This window comes from Alligator sinensis, unplaced genomic scaffold, assembly GCF_000455745.1.
Source record: "Alligator sinensis unplaced genomic scaffold, ASM45574v1 scaffold188_1, whole genome shotgun sequence".
In the NCBI taxonomy this organism is placed as follows: Eukaryota; Metazoa; Chordata; order Crocodylia; family Alligatoridae; genus Alligator; species Alligator sinensis.
The window spans coordinates 862350-882850 of NW_005841903.1; the positions used below are offsets into that span (position 1 = coordinate 862350).

General features: G+C 41.9%; 1 protein-coding gene across 1 annotated transcript in view; it reads left to right on the plus strand.

Moving 5' to 3' along the window:
- Positions 1 to 8537, plus strand: part of TMEM254 (transmembrane protein 254) — a 10522-nt gene extending 1985 nt beyond the window's left edge. The window contains exons 2-4 of the mRNA XM_006018489.1: positions 1540 to 1643; positions 4039 to 4098; positions 6210 to 8537. Of these exons, the coding sequence (XP_006018551.1) occupies positions 1540 to 1643; positions 4039 to 4098; positions 6210 to 6330 (285 nt within the window). The 3' untranslated portion in view covers positions 6331 to 8537. The remainder of the gene's footprint in view (positions 1 to 1539; positions 1644 to 4038; positions 4099 to 6209) is intronic.
- The last annotated feature ends 11964 nt before the right edge of the window (positions 8538 to 20501 follow it).

Consider the following 20501-nt stretch of genomic DNA (forward strand, 5'->3'; position numbering starts at 1 on the left):
ACCCGGCGGGGAGGCCGTGCCGTGCCGTGCTCCGGGGTCGGCGGGAGGTGACTGTGACAAGCTGAAGTAGGTGCACGCCCCGCTGCCCATCCGGACGGGGCACACCTCCGTTCTCTATTTTTTAAGGGGTCTGCAAATGGAGAAAGGCTAAAAAGCAGCGCTGCAGCCAACCGAGGAGGAGGGCAGCCAATGGCAGCAGATGTCCGGGACACATGATGTAAGAGGGAAAGCTGAAAGAGCCAGGGATATTTTGTCTGAGTGGGAAAGGGACGTGGTAACAGCTTCGAAGTACTTGAAGAGTAGACCTGCAGAGCAATAGTAGCCTGTTCTCTGTGGCTGCAGGGGACAGCAGAGGGAGTAATGGTCTTAAATCGCAACAAAGGAAATGTAGGGTGGCTGTTAGGAAGAACTTTCTCACTTCATGGGGCATTGAGCCCTGGAGCAGGTTATACAGTCTCTCTAGGTAAGCTCCATCCTTGGCAGGTTGAGACCAGGTTAGAGGGGGACACATCTGGAGTGGGTGGGCCTGCCTTGAGCAGGGTGTTGGACTAGACGGCCTCCTAATGTCCCTTCCAGTCCTACTTTTCTGTGATTGTATCTGTCATCCAGTGTTTGAATTTGCAAACAGCTAGGCATGATTTTCTTACCTTAAAAGTTTCCACATTGGGGAAGTGGATGCAGAAGTGTGTACTAGCAAAGCCAGGCCCCAGAAGTTGCCACATGACTTAAATTAGTTGTATGAAGTGAATGCCCATCACCATTGTTTAATTAAAATAGGTACCTGTTGTGGAAGAATCTGCCAATTCATCAAAAGGTGCAGGCATGAAGTCATCTTTGAAACCAGATTTCACCACTAACATGCAAAATTGTTACAGCTAAACAGATGAGAGAAATGTCAACATATTCTTTAACAGATGTCCCCAGTGTAACCATTTTCTTGTTTGAGCATCTTCCACAGATCAGCACTCTTAATGCCCTTCTGTTGCATCCTCCATGACTCCACTTCCACTTTAAGATGTGTCCTTAAAAAACACACATGCACTGCAGCATACACGTGAAGTTGCAGCTTGCACAGTACCATCTGTGCTGTTCCTTCTTTCTTCTAGGATTACTTAAGTTAAACTGAGATCTTCAGAGACCACATTATCTTACCCATCAATCATGCATGTTTCTTGTCTTTAAAAACGCCGCTTACAAAAGTAAAGGTGCTTGCTTGATGCATCAACCACTCTTTATGCTTACTAGCCCTTACTCCTGGTTGATGTAGCAAAAATATGCATAGTTTAAATTTTTCTTAGGTTGGGTTTCTTAGGCCAAGAGCTTGACTTTATCCTCTTAAAATGGTGGTAGCCTTATGAAGAGGGGATATTTTGGATGAGAGAGCAACAAGCAAGCTAAATAATTAACCTGTATAGTTGAGTCTAGCTCAGTTAAATAGCATTTCAGGAATTATGGATAAAGAGGAGCAAAATCTCAAGTCCAGAGTTAAATGATTTCTTTTTTAAAAGTGAGGGTAACTTAATTGTGTTTCTCTTTTAGTGTGCAGTCTTTTCACCTACAACAATACCATATGAAAGCCTGGGACCATTGGGCCATCTTACTAAATATTTAGTTGACAATCACCACAACTTGCTGCATTATGGGTAAGGTATCTTCAGCAAGCTAAAATGTTGTTGCTACTCTGATTTTTTTTTTTTTCCCTTCTGCTCTCAAGAGTACCTTGGTTCTTAATACTCCATATTGCCTAACTTCATGATGATTCCTTTTATTACGTTGAAGGGCTGCTACCACCAACACTACTATAGTACTTGGAAAAATTTTATTTTATTTCTCCAGGACCTCTTATAAGTTTAAGTTTATTACCCTGGAAACAATAGGTGGGTCTCTAGATACTTCAGGGAAATTGTTAACTTCCCTTTTTAAAGGGAAATAAAAAGGGTGTCTTGGCACTACACTTGCTCTAAGGCTTAGTCTACACTAAAAATACTGTGGTCAACAGCTGTAAAATCAAATTGCTGTTTATAACATAGGCGTAACTAAGAGTTTCACCTTGTTACAAAACACTTAGATCTTTTTGCTGTTAAGTTTCTGTACACATGAGGTATTCCTTCAGTACACACACATACACTTATTTCAGGGAATCTCTGTAACATGGTCGCAAGATTCATTTGTATCATGGAAACTGGAGATGTGAATCAACACTAAATTCTGGCTTGGTACACAGTGAAATTAAATTAGCATAGTCTTAACGCCCCTCCAAAATTTGGAGCCCTTTCAGAAGGTAATTGGTGTGTTATCATCACAGCACTTAACTGGAGCAAGCCTACATTGTTTAGTTGAACAAAATATGCTCTGAATGCTCCTATGCTACAGAAAAATACAAACATCACAGGTGCACATCTATGAACACATCACAACTTAAGATAGTTTTTAAGTGTTGGATTTTTTTTCCCCCGTGAACTTATTTAAATCCTTTAAGACAGTGGAGGCCTACCTTTTTTGGCCTTTCTGCTTTCCTTTGCTTACTCTACACAGTTTAGGCCTGTACCCTCCAAATGCTACTCTGCTCCCCTTCCCCTGCCCGGTCAGCTGTTCTGCTTTCTGCTCCCTGCCTTAGCTTTTGGTGTGCTGCCTGTCCCAACCTTCCCATCAGCTACATGCCACACACACACAACAGGCTGTCCATGCCACCTGTATCATGCAGGTTGGCCAGCCCTGCTTTAAGAAGTATTGACATATCAGTTTGAACACTGTTTTTGACTGCTTTGGCTGGGGTGGGAGGAGGAGGGGAGAGGGGGCAGTGACATCCTTAATTGCCAAACAAAACAAGCATTAAGCGGAACTGCGCTAAGCAAAACCCAATTTCCCATAGAAATTAATGTAAATAAATATAATTTGTCTCACCCTGCCCTGGGCCCTTGCTGGCCCTGGGCCCCATATTCAGGGCCGCCCTTTGCTCAAGTCCGCCTGCCTGCCCACTCACTGCCACTTACCACTTCTTGCCACAGCCGTTTCTGCCCACTGGCCACTCCAGCACCACATGCTGGCCTTGGGCACTGGCCCTGCCCTCACGCCCACCCCCTCACTCACCGCTGCTGCCACTTCTCCCCACCCCCTCACTCGCCAGCTGCTCCAGCACCACATCGCCCTGCCCTAGGCCCCTGCCAGCCCTGGGTCACCAGTGCAGTCTCCATGCTCACACCCACCCACTCGCTGCCACTCACTCCTTTTTACTGCTGCTTCTCTCTTCCTGCCCGCCAAAACTCACTGATTCCACTGAGTGCTATAGTGAAACTGCCTGAGTGCTCAGTGGAATAAGGTATGAATTTTAAATTAGTGCTACAGTGAAATAGCTCTAACTGAAACCGTGTTAAGTGGGGGTTGCCTGTATAGGACTAAAGGTCTCTTCCAGCCCTAATGTCTATGAAATCTATGAAGTTTGCTCAGTGTACAAGGCTAACTTGTATGGCTTAGTTGGCAGTCAGGTTGCTAAAGCACATGGTTTTTGGACCACTATCTGCCATTTTACAAAACACATGAGAACTTTTAGGTGAATGCCAGCTGAAACAGTGAAAATTTCAGTTGCTTCTTAACTTCCTGTATGCATTTAGTTTCTGTTTAGACCAGTGGTGCCAGTCTTTTTGCCCCTCGGGCCGGATGAGTGATGCCAGGTTGGTTCACAGGTGGGATCTGGTCCTTGGGCCCTATCCTGGCATGCTGGGTTTGGAAATCTGGCAATAAGGGAGCTGTGACAGTGTTAATTGCTGCTGCTCTCCCAACAAATTTCCAGACCCATGGGGAAACCTGCAGGTCAGATCACTTGGTTCTGCAAGTTGAGCGCCCCTAGTTTAGGCTGCATATAAAGCTTCCTATCCTGAATAATCTTAGAATTAATCTTGCTTCTCCTTTAGTTAATAAAGCAAGAAGTTATAGTTTCTGCTTTTTCAGCATCTCTCCATGCTGTACACAATGGTTTATGGATACAATGTGGTCCTCATCTTCTACAGCTAAAACAAGTTTCCATTCCTTTATCATCAGGTTTTGGCTTGCCTGGGGAATTCATGGAGCAGAAGCCTTGTACAGTGTCAAGTTATGCAAGTAAGGTTTTTATATATACAGGATACCCTAAGCTGAAATAAAATATTTGATATATAGTTTACTTTATTAAGCAAAAAGGGGAGTTTTAGAACACTTTAGCATGTATTAGCTAACATTTGCCACATGCCTGTTCTACTCTAAATGGGCCTAAGAATGTAAGCTACTATAATAGTTTAACTCAGGTCAGTAGAGGGTGCTCTAAGTATGTGACAAAACTTGTGTGTGTAAATAGAATTTCATATTACACTTAATGCTTTACAATAGGAATAGGAAAACACCTGATCTAGCTAATGAACTTTTTCACGCGGTGCAGCTTCCTGAGAAAGTGGACAGAGATTTGTTGATGGAATTATTACTTTATTTACAACCACACTGAAGGGCAGGAAGAATTATTTTAGGGGACACTGAAGCAGTGTCCAGACGAGCGTGGATGTGTAGTGTGCGGCACTGCAGACCCATCTGTGGCACCACACATCACACATGCTGTACATGCAGCTGTTTCCCACTCTGCTACTTGTCAGCATGGGGTGGAGTTGACCCTAAAAATAAATAAATAAAATCCCAGGGTCAAAAAAACGCATGCTTAAAAAAATGGGGTGTTGCATGTGGCAGTAGCATGTACTACCCAAAACCAGAGCCTGGCCAGCCAGAGCCACACTCCAGCTGCTGGCCAGGCTCCCTGCTGCAGGATCGCCACAGCTGCAGGTCCTGGAGGCCTCCAGGTAAGGCTGCTGGGGCCAGCAGAATTACTGGTCTCTGCCTCCCCTATCCTACCTGGGATAACAGGCCGCGTATGAGAGTGTGCGTGGTATGGGCATTCCCTGGTGACAAGTAGCAGTGGCACAAGGTGTGCCGCTGCTACTTTTCCCCAGGGAAACAAACATCCATGCATATCTGGACACCCATGTTCCTGCTCATGGGGATGCACCCTAAGTGACAAGTCTTTAGGAACAAAACTATACAAGTGTTACTGGCACTGTGGTAGTGTACCAATAGTCTACTGGACTCCTAGAAATACAGTATCTTAGGAGGCATATTTCCTTTTGAAAGAGGTGTCTGCTGCTGTGCAAGTTGATTTCCAGAGGAATTGGGTCATGTTCCCATCATCCATTATTCCTCCTGCCTCCAACAAGCAGACAGACACCAATAGGTGAAAACAGTGGCTTTCAGGACCTACGCCAAGCTGTGTCACTTGGCCCCGTGCCTACAGACCTGTTGTAGAAGAACTTGCACCAGCCTATATTTTGTTTCTCCCTCCTTTGCTGGGCAAAGACACCAAAGGAAATAACAGCCACCTTTGCCCCTTCAGAGATCAGCTGCCTATACAATTTCTTGGATATTCATTTAGAGTAAGATTGTAGAAAAGGATGTAGCTTAGATTAGTATTATGCCTTGCATTTTAGATTTTGCCTAGTACTTACTCTAAAAGTGATAGTACACAGGGTATAAGCTAAATAAATGATTCAGACAGTTGACAAAGCTACTTGGATGGAGCCTTAATGGGCCTGTTTTATGTACTGTTACAGTGGTCTGATATTCGGAGAGCCTACAACCAGTTCTTTAGGTGAAAGGTGATAGCTAGAAGTCCATTATTCGTACTTAGATTAATTCCTCTGAGCATTTTTTTTAAATGTAAGTGTTACCACAGAAACATAACTTCATATGGAACTTTTGATTTGCATGTGGAAAAGTTTCCTGTTTCAATAACAGGCTTCTGCTGTTCAGATTTTTAACTCACTGCCCCTGCAACTCCTGTATCAGAAAATGACAACAGCACCTTTTTATGCTGCCTATTGTAATTCACTTATTCTGAGTGTTTGAGGACACTATCCAAGTGCTTTTTGCATTCTATAGTTATAGAAAGTGTTACCTGAATAGGTAGAACTCAAAGTTAACTTGAGACTACCTTTCAAATAATTTTAATGAAAGCTCCTACCAATGTCTGCTGAATCCTTTATTAAAGGTATTGGGACTGCCTTAGCAATTATCCCAAGGTTTCTTTGAAATAAAATACACAGTGTAATCAAGTCTTGGAACCCTGTCAGAGTTCCTTCTCTTATCAAGTTAATGCTCCGTTATGAAAATTGTATTTTTTCCTTGGTTTGCTGTAGGACCAAAGGCATCACTCACGGCCCAACTCAGCTTCAGTGGTTCTTCCAAACTGTATTTTTTGGGATGGCTTCCCTCTACAAGCTGCTAGAATATAAGCCACCGTCTAAGAGACAGGAATAAACAGACTGGACAAGAAGAATCTATGCTAACATACTTCATCTTCATATCTCAGAGAATGGATCCTCCTCTTAGCCATTTGGGTTGTGGACTATTAAAATGCATTCCCAGTGAGACTCAGTACTCTCTTACCAAGCAACTCCTTGCACATCACTAAATGCTAGGTCTCGGGTGAAGGGCTCCGTGTATGGCCCAAAAAGTGAGTAATTGAAATGGAACCTCTTTTGTGTAACTGCACAACTCTTTCTGGGTAGAAGCACTGGAGACCAAAACTAGTTTTCCTCTAGTCTATTTAGTAATATAAGCTGTGTAATAATAATTCAAAAAAAAAAAAGTACAAAAAAAGTTCATGGTAGATGCCCCTTCCTCTCCCACTAGGTGGTAGCAGGTACTAGCAGACCTTTCTACTTGTAAAAGCTTTCCTCCAAATCAGAGCACTTAATGCCAGGCAGCTTGTAGCACTTCATTCTCTTTTCTTCAATGTTGCACTTGTCTTTGGTTAGTGCTATCCATCAATCTGCTCTGACTGGTTTCTTTTTCTTCTTCCATCTTCCACAAAGGTTAGAGACGACAAGGCTGCAGAAACACTAACAAGCACCACAATTATACCACAGGGTGAGGTGTGGCAATGAGGCAGAGTACATGACAAAACACTTCAGCATACTCAATTAAAAGGTGTTTAAGAATTCTGTTAAAAGGTGCTTGCCTTAAACCTTGCACAGACATTTGCATTTTGTACTTGTTTATTCAGGTTATTGAATTCAGCAGCCAAGTATAATTTGAAGGGTGGGTACTACTTTTTCCTGACAAAGTTAATTCACATATATAATAGTTTAGTACCATTCTTAGATGGAGTTTCAAAAAATATACATGAATGTTTTATGTGTCCCTCTAAGTGCAGTCATAACCTGAGTAAGTTTGTATGCATTAAACATCTAGTTGGAAGCAACAGTGGAAGCTTTCCAGAGACCATCTGAAGCTAGTGTTCTCAAGAGTGTTTCCTAGATGCATTTGATACAATTCTGGTCTATCTTTCTTGAACTATCCCTGAGAAATAAGAAGCTTGTCTCCGTCTTAAGTAGCTGCAGACAGCTGTTACTACTGTAAACTATTACATCTTAGTACAAATACTAAGAAGTGCACCAAAGCTAATTGAAAATGTATTGTGTTTTAACAATTCTCCAGGGTTAAGATTATACTGTTTATAAAATAGTACATATTAGTTGTCCACCTGTCAGCCAGTACAAATTATCAGAATACAATACCAGATTATTAATTCATGATGCTTGTGTTGCTAGCTTTCTCTTTAGAGAATGACCACCCCTTTTTCAAGTGTCTATTAGGAGAATGGGGAGAGTTGTTGCCATCCTGACCAGAATTGCAATAGGGGGTAACCCTATATTCTGTAGACTGCAACTATGGACCAAGACTTGTAGCTATATCAATAGTAGCACTATCTGTAAATTATTAGAAATGTGGAAGCCTCATACAGGCACTGGGTACAACTCTAATCTAACAAGATATCTGACTATATAGGTGTGAAGTGGCTGCAAGTTACAGTTTATGAAAATTGTGCAGGTCACTGGTTATTGGCAAATAGTGTTTGTATTGTCCCCAGGGCTGGATGGCATGTGAGAGACAGCTGAGGAGGAGTCCCAGAAAAAAAATCTAATTGGTTATGAGAGGAGCACGGTTGTAGGAAGTGGCTGTTCTCTCACCACCTACTTTTCATAAGCAGCTTTTTGTGACCAGTGCGTGTGTGGCCAGGATCCAACATACTCTACTTCATTTTACTTAAAATCATGTAGTCACACTTACTTACCAGGTGTTGGGTTTGAGATGAGCTCATATTTGACTATATCTGCTAGCATACAGTAACCACTGATCTTGGATATGATAAACATTTCTTGTTTTTCTCTTGTTACTCTGCTTATATTTTTGGTTTTTCTCTTTTACAAGCCTTTGGCAAATATTCACCCTTGTGATAGGCAAGTTTTTTTTCCAGTATATTTGTTCATCTCCCATTCATATACAGGGTTTTGAACTATGTTTACAGTTTTATCTCCACTAGCAGTACATCACTGTTTCTGGAAGTTGAAAACAAAGAGGAAAGCAAATAATATACATGTAATCTTACGTCTTAAAATACTGATGCTATTATGGTGTTCTTGTGGGAAGAAAAAAAATCCATTAAAATATTTTGCAGAGAAGTTATGTTTTGGTTTTATCCTTCACCAGTTCCTTTTCTTAAGGAAAAAGAAGGGGGTCTTCCTTAAGATCAAGCCTCACTGGGAAACCAGGAGAAAGCATGTTTACCCTTTTACAATCCACTATTTGCCTCTATTGGTCAGGTCTTCAGCTGAGAATAAGCACAGTGATTCTCCTGAAGCCAGAGATGCTAGCTGGAGATCTGCCCCTGTTCTTTTAAGTTGCAGGTCACCCACATTTCATAAGATCCAGTGTTAGCTTCAGGAGCTAAGCATATATACTTGTCACCCATAGTAGCCGAGATACAAAAGGTAGACAAGGTTCTTTGGGTAAATCTGATATATTTTATTAGACCAACTAAAATAGTTGGGAAAGTTCTTTGCAATCTTTCGGGTTCAGGCAGAGAAACTTGTCTGCTTATGTCCTTAGACCAATGACTACAAGCAGCACCCCGATACAAAAGGTAGTACATTTATATACTTCTTACAAAGAAAGACAATTCTGATTAAAAGTAAGTTGAGATGCTTCTTTTTAATGTTTTTAATGCACTTTTAATGACAGCCTCAGCATGTGTTCACGTCTAATTTGGTTAACTTATCTTGTTAGTATATTTAGCTAGTCATGGGGCCAGAAGTAAGAACTATACCCAGAGCTGAATTCAGTATTCTCTTTAGTGTTTGTTAGTTACAGGAAGGCCAAAAAAATAGCAAGACCCTTTACCATCCTTCTTCAAAGTACAAATAAAATGGGTGAATAGCTTTGAGGACTGAAGGAGGTATAGGACCATATTGTTTGCTTAAGAATATTACCATTCCAAACACTAATAAAGACTGAGTCTGACAGACAGAGTTCTTGTGAATGTAACCAAGTTCTTCTGTAGGAGTCTGGCCAAGCCTTGATTCAAAGTTCTCACAAACCACAAGGCTCACTCAAAGAGAAAACAAAACATGTTTTAGGAGACACCAGCTAGTTTACTTTAGGAAGGAATTTTATTTTCTGTTTACTTTAAAGTCCCCTCAAGCTCTTTACTCAACTAAATAGAACAACCAGTACTTACGTTTGGAGTAATCCTTTAAAGAACTGAGAAGAACAGGTTCTAACAACAATCTACTTCTAACTGGGACAGCCCAGTTTATAGGTGCTCTCCAAAACTCAGCTGCAGCACACTTGACTCTCTCCTGCAAAAACTCCTCTGGGTCTTGGTTCCTCTCATCTTTCCTTGTTTCACTAGAAAAGCTGGGATGTAGAGGTCCTATTACCCAGAGGCCTCTCTCTTGGGTCTTGAACAATTTGTACCAGCTGTTACAAGCAGGGGATTGGTGGAGAATCCAGGACCTCTTTGCTATTTATGACTCTGTATGAAACTTTACCTTCTACATGTCAGAGAGACTCTTTGGTATTTTCACATATATAGAGAAACACATGGCCTGTGGTTGTAATTTGAAGCAGGTATTTCTCAGCAGCTTGTAGCCAAGCCATGAAATATCACCATCTTACTTTTAGTGCACAAGTCTCTGTCATTTTACAGCTGTAAACATTTATTTTCAATTTTCCAACTATCCCATAAAAATGTTTCAGTAACCAAGGTAAAAGAGGACAAATAGAGCCACCCAGAATTAGCAAAAGGAAATACAAACATCATTATTGTCCATAGTGGTGACCATGGAAAGAAAAGAAAAGCAGGTTCCTAAAGGTTCTGGGAAACGGAACCTTTCCAGCCCAGCACATATGTATATATATAAACCGGTCACAATGGTCAGGTAGGCCAGAGTTACTCCTTTCTATTTTAGATCTCAGAGCCCAGACTTGAAAGGAGAAATATAGTATCTACCAATGTGCCAATGCGACGACAGTCCTGTGATTGGAAAGCCATCAATGACAGAACGACACCCCAAGACATAATCTTCTTAATAGCACCACTTGGCACTTACCTCTATTGCAGCATCCACAACCATCCACCTGCCTGCACCAAGCTGGTTAGCTATTGACTATGGCCAGTTCTTAGCTTCCTTCTTCAGGAATTAGCACTGATATCATGGGGAGCTTTGTGTGGACCTCCAGAATAGTGCCCTTTGTCATCCTGAAATTCTGCAGCCACTGCCAGTCATCCTGTTTGCCACATGATCCATTGGCCAATATTGTTTCATGCAGCACTGAAAAGCAACACTACACTAAGTGATGCTAATCCAAGAAAACTTCCTCCAGAAACAGCTGGTCCATGGCAGTCTCTTCCTTTTCATTGCCCTCCCAATACAACTACCGATAGGCTAAATGTTGGCACTGCTGTGGAAGCTGCTCTGTGGTACAGAAGATAATTAAAGAAATGAAATCATTTGATGGAGAGTTCTCAAAAGGCTGCTGTCTCTTTGAAATCAGCAGCACAGGATAGAGCAGATTCATCCAGGCTAGCCAGTAGGTATGCTGGAAATGGCATTGACTGGACAGAAAAGAGATGGATCTTGGGATGGCTGGAGGGGAGTTATGGGAGTTCACGAGCTTGATCTCAGAGCTCAGAATTGTAGTTGCTTCCAGCTGGCTTCTGATAAGTATCCCACAATGTGCCATGAGAAAGTTCCCACAGTACCTGGGATACAGCAGGAGAATAAAGAAAAAAGGCATACTTGCCCATACTGCTGAGCACTTAATGTGGAGGAAATCTCTGCCATATGGAAGCAATACTTTGAAATGGAATAAAAGCCAGCTGACTATGGATATGCAGCATCTAAATTTCCCATATGCTATATGAAGCAATCAGTGTGTTCCAGTTGTGTGAGGAAATCACTCAGAAAGGCTGAAAACAGGGATAGATAATTGTTTGAAGGTGGGTTTTTTTGCGAGTGGAAAGAAGAGAGTGAATGAGTTTAGAGGCAGATGGATCTGTATGCATAAGTTACTTGACTGTCAACAGATGGAGCTGGGAGAGGTAGAGGACAGATAAGGAAGGAGGAGTGTATTGGGTGTTTGAATAGGAAAAATAAAGGAGAGTGAGAGGCAGGGACTGAGAGCAAATGAAAATGATTAAAAGAACCTTGGCAAGAACGGAATGTGGGTTCAGGGAGGACAGAACATGAGACTAGAAAGAGGCCTGGAGACACCAAAACATGGAGTAAAGAGCCAGGGATATTAGCTGACAGTATGAAAGGAGTTGGGGGAAATAAGTGAAATCAGAGAAAAGGCAACAAAATACTGAAGAAGGGAAATTTAGGTGAGTATGGAGAAAAATCTAATCTATAGGAAAAAAACCCAGTTTCTTACATTTAACAGTTGTGTATGTGGCTACTGATAGTAACATGAAGCTTTTAAAACTGCGGCTTCTGTATGTTTGTTGCACTTAGTAAAATTTGATTTAACACTAGGGCAATCATTCTAGAAATCTAAATTAAAACCATAGGTAGAATTTTCTTTATGTTGTTTTGGTGTTTACAGTTCAGGGCCTACCATCTTCTGAAACACGGAACTGCTTGCTATTTCAGAGGTTCCTGGAACCCTGCTACCTTGCTGGTCAATTATACTTGTATTCTCTGTCTTCTGTTCACTTTCCCATAAATTGGGTTAAAGGGGCTGTGTACGTACTGTTCCAGATTAATTCCACCTGGTCAGACAACATGCTGTGATTCATAGATGCTAGGGTCAGAAGGGACCTCAATAGATCTTCGAGTCCGACCCCCTGCATAGGCAGGATCTCATAGGAAATACTAAATTTGCCCTACCAAAAGGCCAAAGACTGCCATGCTCACAACCCCTATTGGACAAAAATTCTGTATAGCAGCAGTACCTATTTTTCTGTTGAAATTACGTGTAGTGACATACAACACCCCATATTACTCTTGTAAGGGTCTACCTATGATTTATGGTTTACCTACAGTGTGTGATATTTTCCTTAACAGTTGCACGTTTGATCCAGATTACACTGGATTTAACCTAACATGGTGAAAATGCAGCACATTTTGCCCTTGAAAGAAATGTGCAAGATGCTAGCAACATTTTTACCATCATGCTAGATTTTCACAATAAGGGAAAATGCTCAGCCAATATGTGTCTTGCATTTTTGTAAAAAACATTTTGAAGTAATTTCTTTTTTTGCTTTTGCCAGCTTTTCTCACAGTGAAGAAAATCCACATAGCTCCAGTTATACTTCTCCAGACTAAAAACACATGGTTTAACTTGCAGTGTATAACAAAACAGGGACCACAAACAGACATGTTTGTCCCAGTCCCCAAAATTTAAGTGGCATAGGAAATATAGGCCATTAACTTAGATTCATGTAGTAACCACCCAGCTACTACAACCCTTGGCTTGAAGGCCAAATTAATTTGTTTCTCTAGGACATCATTTATATATTGCAACTTAATTAAAGGCTAGATGTACATCGAGTGACAAGCACATCAGTTTCAACCCTCTGTTTCCAAAAATATTTATTACATTAAAAGTTGTCCAAATATTGGCAGAGGTTAGCTGTTCAAATCCATCTAGACTCTAGGGGTCAGTACAATTACTTTGCATTTTGATAGTGCCATCCTTTAGAGGTTCTCAAAGCCTTTACAAACAGAAATGATTAAAGCCTCCCAGCAGCCCTACAAAGTGGAGAATAAATATTGGAACCTGTTCCAAATAAATACAAATCAACATAAAATGTTACTGAAAAACATTGCCAGTTTGGACACATCCATGTTAGAAACAGAACTAAAGGAGGTCTCCTGCAGTGCATACAGGAGCCTCAAATCCTTAATGTGCTTTGTGTGGTTCAGTCTTTTTGGCTGCAGAAGGATGCCACAAAGTTTCCAAGCCAGAGTGAATCCACGGGAAAGATCTCCAATCCTTCCCCCTCTACAAAACAGCTTGTAAAGAAAAAATCCTGAACTATTATATCCTACTCTGTTACTTCTAGCCTATATCGTGACTTTCTGCATTCTTTCGCTTTTTTTGCAACCTTGCAAAGTAATTTTTCTGGTGCAATGAAGAAAAAAAATGTATTAGAAGTTAGCTTTTCAGCTACAATTTAGCAGATTGCCATAGAAGACAAATGTTGCCTATCAAGCTGATTACTGGGCTCTCAGATTCTGATATTCAGAGCTTGTAAACTCAAAATGTCTCAATAGCCAGGGAGCTAATTATCTTTTACTTCTAGAATCTCTTTGATTTTTCCAAGCAGCAAAGTTTGGTTAAGAAATGTCAGGCTCTTCATAAATGAATGAAAAATGATCAGCTATTAGATCAGTTTAAGGGGAAATTCATTCAGTAAATTATAACAACTGCCAAATTATTTTAAATTTATCTTGCAACTTCTTCCCAATTAAGATTCGTGTTATGTGATCCAAGTTTCTCAACATCAAAAATGAGAGAAATGTTTGTACAATAACAGGCCAAAATGCTCTCTCTGGACTGCTTTATGTGCATTTGTGCTTGCAGGTTTTTGGGGGGGCGGTTTTGGAGGGGGGAGGGCACCATATAATCTTCAAAGGAAGTACTGACTGACAGTTATTTATGAACTCCTCTTTTATCTCGCATCGGGATCGTCTCCCTCTGTGCCCAAAGGATCATTTGCTTAAGGCACAGCCACCCTTCCTGGGCTCCCATCTCCTCAAAACTCCTACTCTGCAGTGCGTCCTTGACTAATCGCCTGAGTTCATTGAAATCAGCTTTCCTAAAGTCTAGCACTTTCACCCTACTAGTTACCTTACCCACTCAACGTCTTATGAAGAATTCTATTATTTGGTGATCACTGTCCCCCAGATGACCACCGATCTGTAGGTCCCCTACCATATCATCCCTCGTTGCCAATACCAGGTCCAGTAAGGCATTCCCCCTCGTGGGACCGTGTACCTCCTGCGTCAGGTGGAGGTCCTGTACACAGGATAGGAACCTGCGTGACCGGTGGGACTTTGCTGTCTGCGTCTCCCAGCAGATGTCTGGGTAGTTTAGGTCCCCCATGACTACTGCCTCCTTAGTTTTTATGGTCTCTGAGAGCTGCCTCAGGAGCCCCGAATCTAGCTCTTCCCCTTGGTGTGGGGGTCTGTAGCAGACCCCTACTACCAAATCCCTTTCTCCTTGCCCCCCATGTAACCTAACCCACAATCCTTCTACTTTCTCATCCTTCGATTCCATCTTGATGAGGGTCAATGTATATTGCTCATTGACATAGAGCGCAACCCCTCCCCCTTTCTTCCCCACCCTGTCCTTTCTGTACAGCCTATAATCTTCAATATGTACCGCCCAGTCGTATCCCATAATAATATGCATTTCATTTGTAGAGCCTTGGGACTTTATATGGGTGGGGAAATAATGAGAAAGGGAGTTTTATCAGCACCCACAGGCAGTTCTTACTGCCATGTTTATATTTGTGATGCTGGCTTCCTTTACCATACATGCAGCAGGACTTTATTCGGGACACCTCCATGCAATATCTCTTATTGTAGACTTGTCTAGAGGGCTTTTCCAGAAAATAGGCATCATTAGCTCTTGTCTATTTTTTAGAGAGCAATAGCAGGTCTCTCACTGGTTAGGACAGTCTCTTTCATAAGGGAGGTTTTGCATCCTAAGGCACCAACACAACACAGGAAGTCAAATCCAGAATTCTGCCAGTCCAGAGAGCCACAAATTATGCCTCCAGTGGGTATGTAGTCCTTGACATAACCAATGCCATGAGCCGGATGTGGGGTAAGCACATAGCAGCTTGGAGCTGACCTACTTAGATGACCTACTTAGGTGACATACTTAGCAATAAGAACACTGAAAGACAGAATGTAGGTAACAAAGTAACATGGGGACAGCCTGTGTGAAGGTGTGATTGGTGGGGACCTGTGGCATAACTACATATGGAAGCTTGTCAATCATATAGAAAAAAAAAAACTTGCGAGAATTTACAGATAGCCAAAGAAGCTTACCTTCGGAAACCCCGAGAAGCAAACGACACCCAGCTACTGCAGTTGTGGCCACTAGTGCCATGACAACGCCTTGCCAGCTGAGTCAATGCGCATCATTTGGACGTCCTACGTAAGGATATCTAATCTTTATAGACAGTTTGAAGTTTTGGTATTACTTAATTGTTCAGTAAATTGGATTGGAGACTGAAATAGTTTCACTGATCAGTTTATTCTGTCCACACCGCCCCTTAATCAAAATTAAGTATAACAAGTGCAGTTAGGACAGTTCAAGAGGTTGGCCTCTGAAATTCACTTTGACAATAGGGACAGCTACAGAGCTCTTCCTATGATGCCACCTTTATCAGATATACAGTCTCATATTACTGGCAGCTATGCCCGCTTCTCCCCTGTCTCTTTCAAAGCTGCCAACAAAAAGACACCAACTGGGGGAAAGTGCACCAATTCGGAGTGTCTGGATAATTGCAGTGCATTGTGGGATTTGCCACAGAAATCTCAGCATGCTGAGCAAGGGAGAATGGCCCTCGCTTAAACACCCTACCCTACTGTAGACAGTCTCAGATATGACACTTGGGAATTGCTGCCAAGAACATCTGATACATCTAATTAAAACAGGCAGAGTGACATTGTGGATGGACTGATACATATGCGATGATGAATCACTATATGAACAAAAGCTGTATTCTGTGATCATACCACAGATATTACAGGTAAGTACAGCTCTGTGAGTTAAAACAGAATTACAGCAAGAATATATTTTCTCATCCAGGTAGGCAAGAATGAACCACGTTACAACAGAGTGCACACAAACGCATTTAAATAGAAAATTCCTGGAGGTAATTTCCAGTCATTTATAACTTGGTATTGAGTTTGTTATGGGAAAAGAGTTAGAAACTTTGTTCCCATTAGAGACTGTATTGCTGTGCCTCATTTCAAAGGTTAGCCATATTTTGCTGAAATAAAATTCGAAAATAAAAAAAAATAATCATGTCATACAACCAATGGAAAGACTTACTTTCTCTCCATAGTTTTATTGGACTGGCTCATGAATATCCAGTTAAGTGTCTGTCTCAGTCCCTCCACTTAGGCAGATATCACGAAATTTTTGGCCTCATGCAACTATTTTAGCCATAAGCATATGAAAACAAAGTGTTATAATGAAAAATGACTCTGTAAATGCTAATGTACGACTTACTTCCCTGTATGTCCAATGGGCTATGAGCACATTACAAATAGAGTCCACAGAAAGGTAAAAACACCTGCTCAGGGATACCAAGTAAATCTGTGAAGAGCTAGTAGTGTGTCTTAAGGCAGTGATTCTCAACTATTGTGATGCAGTAACCTGCGGCAATGTGAGATCCTTTAAGGTTGCTGTTCAATATTAGGTGTACAAACACTTGCATGTCATTTACTAGATTAAACTCAGATATACTTTGTAACATGGGGAGAAGGGAAAGGGAGGGGAGGGGATGATTCACACGGCTTGTCGTTTGGATTACCCCGGGTCACCTACTGGGACACCGGACTGAGCCCAGGTGGGTGCAAGTGGCAGGGTTTTGGGGTAACCGTGGCCTGGCGTGCAGGGTGGGGGGTAGCTTAACGTGAGATTCCCAGCGTGGGGCAGGGACTGTGGAGGCCAGTTTACCGGGGAACGTGTACCTCCTGCTGTAATTTATTAGGAAAGGCATTACTGGTGGTAAACTGGTATTTGGCTCCTCTGCTGAAATCTGTGAGGAATTACACACAGGATTTAATTCATTTGAAAGACCGTGACATAAAAAGACAAACACAACTCACCAAAATAACCCAAGTTAACATTTTTAAAGCTCATTAAATTAATAAGGATTCAATGCCGTGGCATGTACTATTGCCCAGAGATTTCAAATAGGAATCCATAGCATCAAAAACAGCCTGACCTGTTGTAGCCTTTCCAAGTTCTTCGTAACAAAAGAATTGCTCAATTATTTTTCTATAGTCAAGAAAGAAATGAAAGCTGAGAGCTGGCATTTTCTGAAGGGGTGCCCTGAGTCCAAAAAAGGTTGAATACCACTGTCTTAGTCTTGTGTTCTAACTAATAGCCCAGTGATTCAAAACTGGGTTGTTAGAGATCCTTCTAAGGGTACCAGGAGGAACTTCCCTGACATGCCTCTGTTTTGGGGAGATGCTATGGAGAGCTGGATCAGGAAGTGGCTGAGGCAGGAGGGGATATTCCTACTGCAGCCTGACCTGAAAAGACAGGCTGCCTAGAGGTTTGCTACTCCTGGCCCATCTGTTAGCCAGACAGGCATAACACCATTGTGGACAGGGTGCAGTAAGTGCCACCCCTGCTAATGCACTTCCTGTTGCATGCCCTGGGCTTTATGTGCTGAGACAAAGGCAGGGGAGTATGTCTCCCTTGCGAGGGGAAAAGGAAGAGCTTCCTCCATCCACACCTGTGGAAGGTGTTGCTAAAAAATGTTATGGAGAGGGGCCTGGAGTCTGAAAAGGTTAAGAACCATGGCACTAGACGATAGTCCTTGCTCTGTGGATATAGCAGTAGATTTTAGCAGATACCTAATCTACTTGATACATTTTGGAAAAGGAACTATGGACACACTAACTCTACCTTTAAAGTTCTCCTTCCATTTACAGAAATAGAAAAATATGTCGGTTCTCCAGTGGCCCTTTTTATTCTTAATTAGTGTGATGCCAAATGAGAAAAACATCGACTCATTTCTCTCCTTTTTGTGTCTGACATTTTGCCAGGAGAGCAAGAATTTCATTTAAAAAGGCAGTGTCACCTGTATATGGGAAGGTGAAGCATTCTTGGAGTTATGCCAGGCCTGGGACTGTTTGTGGTTAATTCTTGCAGGCAGAGAACTGGCTTCTGTTCAAGAAATGAATCTTTGCACATGGGGAGCTCCAGTTCTGGTCACCAGAGGCATATTGGTGGACTCAGCCTGAATTCTTCCAGAATGCTTAAAGGACACCCTATGCCAAGGGCAGGCAATTATTTTGGGCGGAGGGCCGCTTCCTGAGTTTTGGCAAACCATCGAGGGCCATATGATAGGCAGCCAGGGGCAGATAAACATTAATTTTCTAACATTTTTAGGGGCCCCGCGGGCCGGATAGAATGGCCTGGCAGGTCGCATCTGGCCTGTGGGCTACATTTTGCCCACCCCTGCCCTATGCCCACAGCTCAGCAATCCTGATGTTGCTTGATGGTGCATGGAAGTGGGGGATATTCCTAACAACATATTAGAAAGTGAATCATCTTTTGTTATTGGGTTGCCCAGTCTGATTTTAGCTACATGCTTAAAAAAGTAAACAGATGCCTTGGAAGGATATATATTTCTTATTTCACATTTTGTGGAACTTTTTGCAAAACTTGTTTTAGGCAAAGGTCACTTAGGATACTTAAAAAAAATCACATTAAAACACTGTGAAGTGAGAATTTTTTAATATATAAATTAGACATTGCATTGGCATAGTCCCATTATCATCTATAATACAAAAATCTGATTGCAGAGACACTTAATTACTTTTTTCTTCTGTTGCATTCATTGATCTAAGTATTCAGAATGCCTTTTTCCTTCATATCCATTTCAGCTTAGTAGTGAAAGAAAACACTTCAGAACAGATATCCTCTCTGGTATCACAATATTTAACAAATAAGGAAACCTACCGATAAAGAACTATAACAAATATTGTATGTTAATGACTATTTATGTCAAGTACGACGCATTAAATGCACACTGATTTTATTATATGTGTCCTATATTAACTACTTTTTAGATACTTGCAGTCTAGTAAATGTACAACCATTTTCAAAGGCAGTCACTCTGTTTTTGGCTGCCTAATGACCACTGACAACCCTTCATCTTGTTTTTCAGAGATCCTGGACACCTGCAGTTTCCACCGGTGTGGTACACAGTCTGGATATCTCAGACTGGCTCCAAAAAACTCAGTCACACACAGCAGCCATTAAAAGCATTGGCCATAGGACTACATTTCCTGCTCATAGCAGACATGCAACTGAGTTCTGCCAGCTTAAATGAGTTGTTCCTTATTTGAGTTTCTGTCCTTCAGTGTCTACTGGTCTTTGTCATCTAGCGATGGAAGTCCCAGGTGTACAAATAGAGAGGAACTGGCATAATGTAAGTCTCCTTAAATGGTTTGAGATTTTTTTGACCAGTGAAAAGGAGTCGTATATAACAGCTTGTGATTTACAGATAGATAAATTCAAGCATGTAAACCCTTTGTTGGTATGTACTCACCTCTGAAAGCCAGCAAAAAGTGCAGGACACTAATCCTTAGTACTTCAGTAATTTTTAGTTTTATATGCACATAAATATGGTTCTTACAAAAATATAATGAAACACTGAACTTTTTGTGCTTTAAATGCCATGGGTGAGATCTTTCCTCCTGCTCTGGCTTCCTTATGGCCCAAGTAATTTAAGGGATCCCTAAAAAGGCTCTGCAGACACTGCAGAGACAGCTATGAGACTGCTCTCCACAGGCTCTGAGAGGGCCGGAATCAGGCTGCCTATAGACGTGCTCCGACGCTCTAATTTGAATGCTCTAGCATTGTCACAGCATCACATGTATTAAGTCCCCCTCTATTTCAAAATGGACACGGGGCGCTTTATTGAATGAGCTTTATTTAAAGCATTCCACAGCCATTTTTAAATGTGCAGGGTCTTAATACACATAGTGCTGCAGCATTTTAATTAGAGCAGCTCTCTGTGAACCACTGTAATTAAAATACCCTGCCCCCCCACCTCCCCATCTCCGAGCATGTGAATAGGCAGCCAGAGGTGCTATTAGGAGAGGACTACCAGTGTGTCAGGCAGCCCTACAGTCCATGGAACATCCCTTGTTAGGCTGCTCAGCCTTAGGACAGGCCCCCAGATTGGTTCTGCTGGAGAATGGGCCCTCTCTGGCTGTCAGCGCTCCTCAAAAATGTAAAGACGGATAGTTGAAAGCCAACAGAGACCTTTCTCCTGGCTGAGTTCTGTGCTGTGTTTTTAGAGGCGCATGGAATTACACCCCATTAATACCACACTAGTTGGCAAGGGCATCACTCGGGGGGGGGGGGGGGGGGGG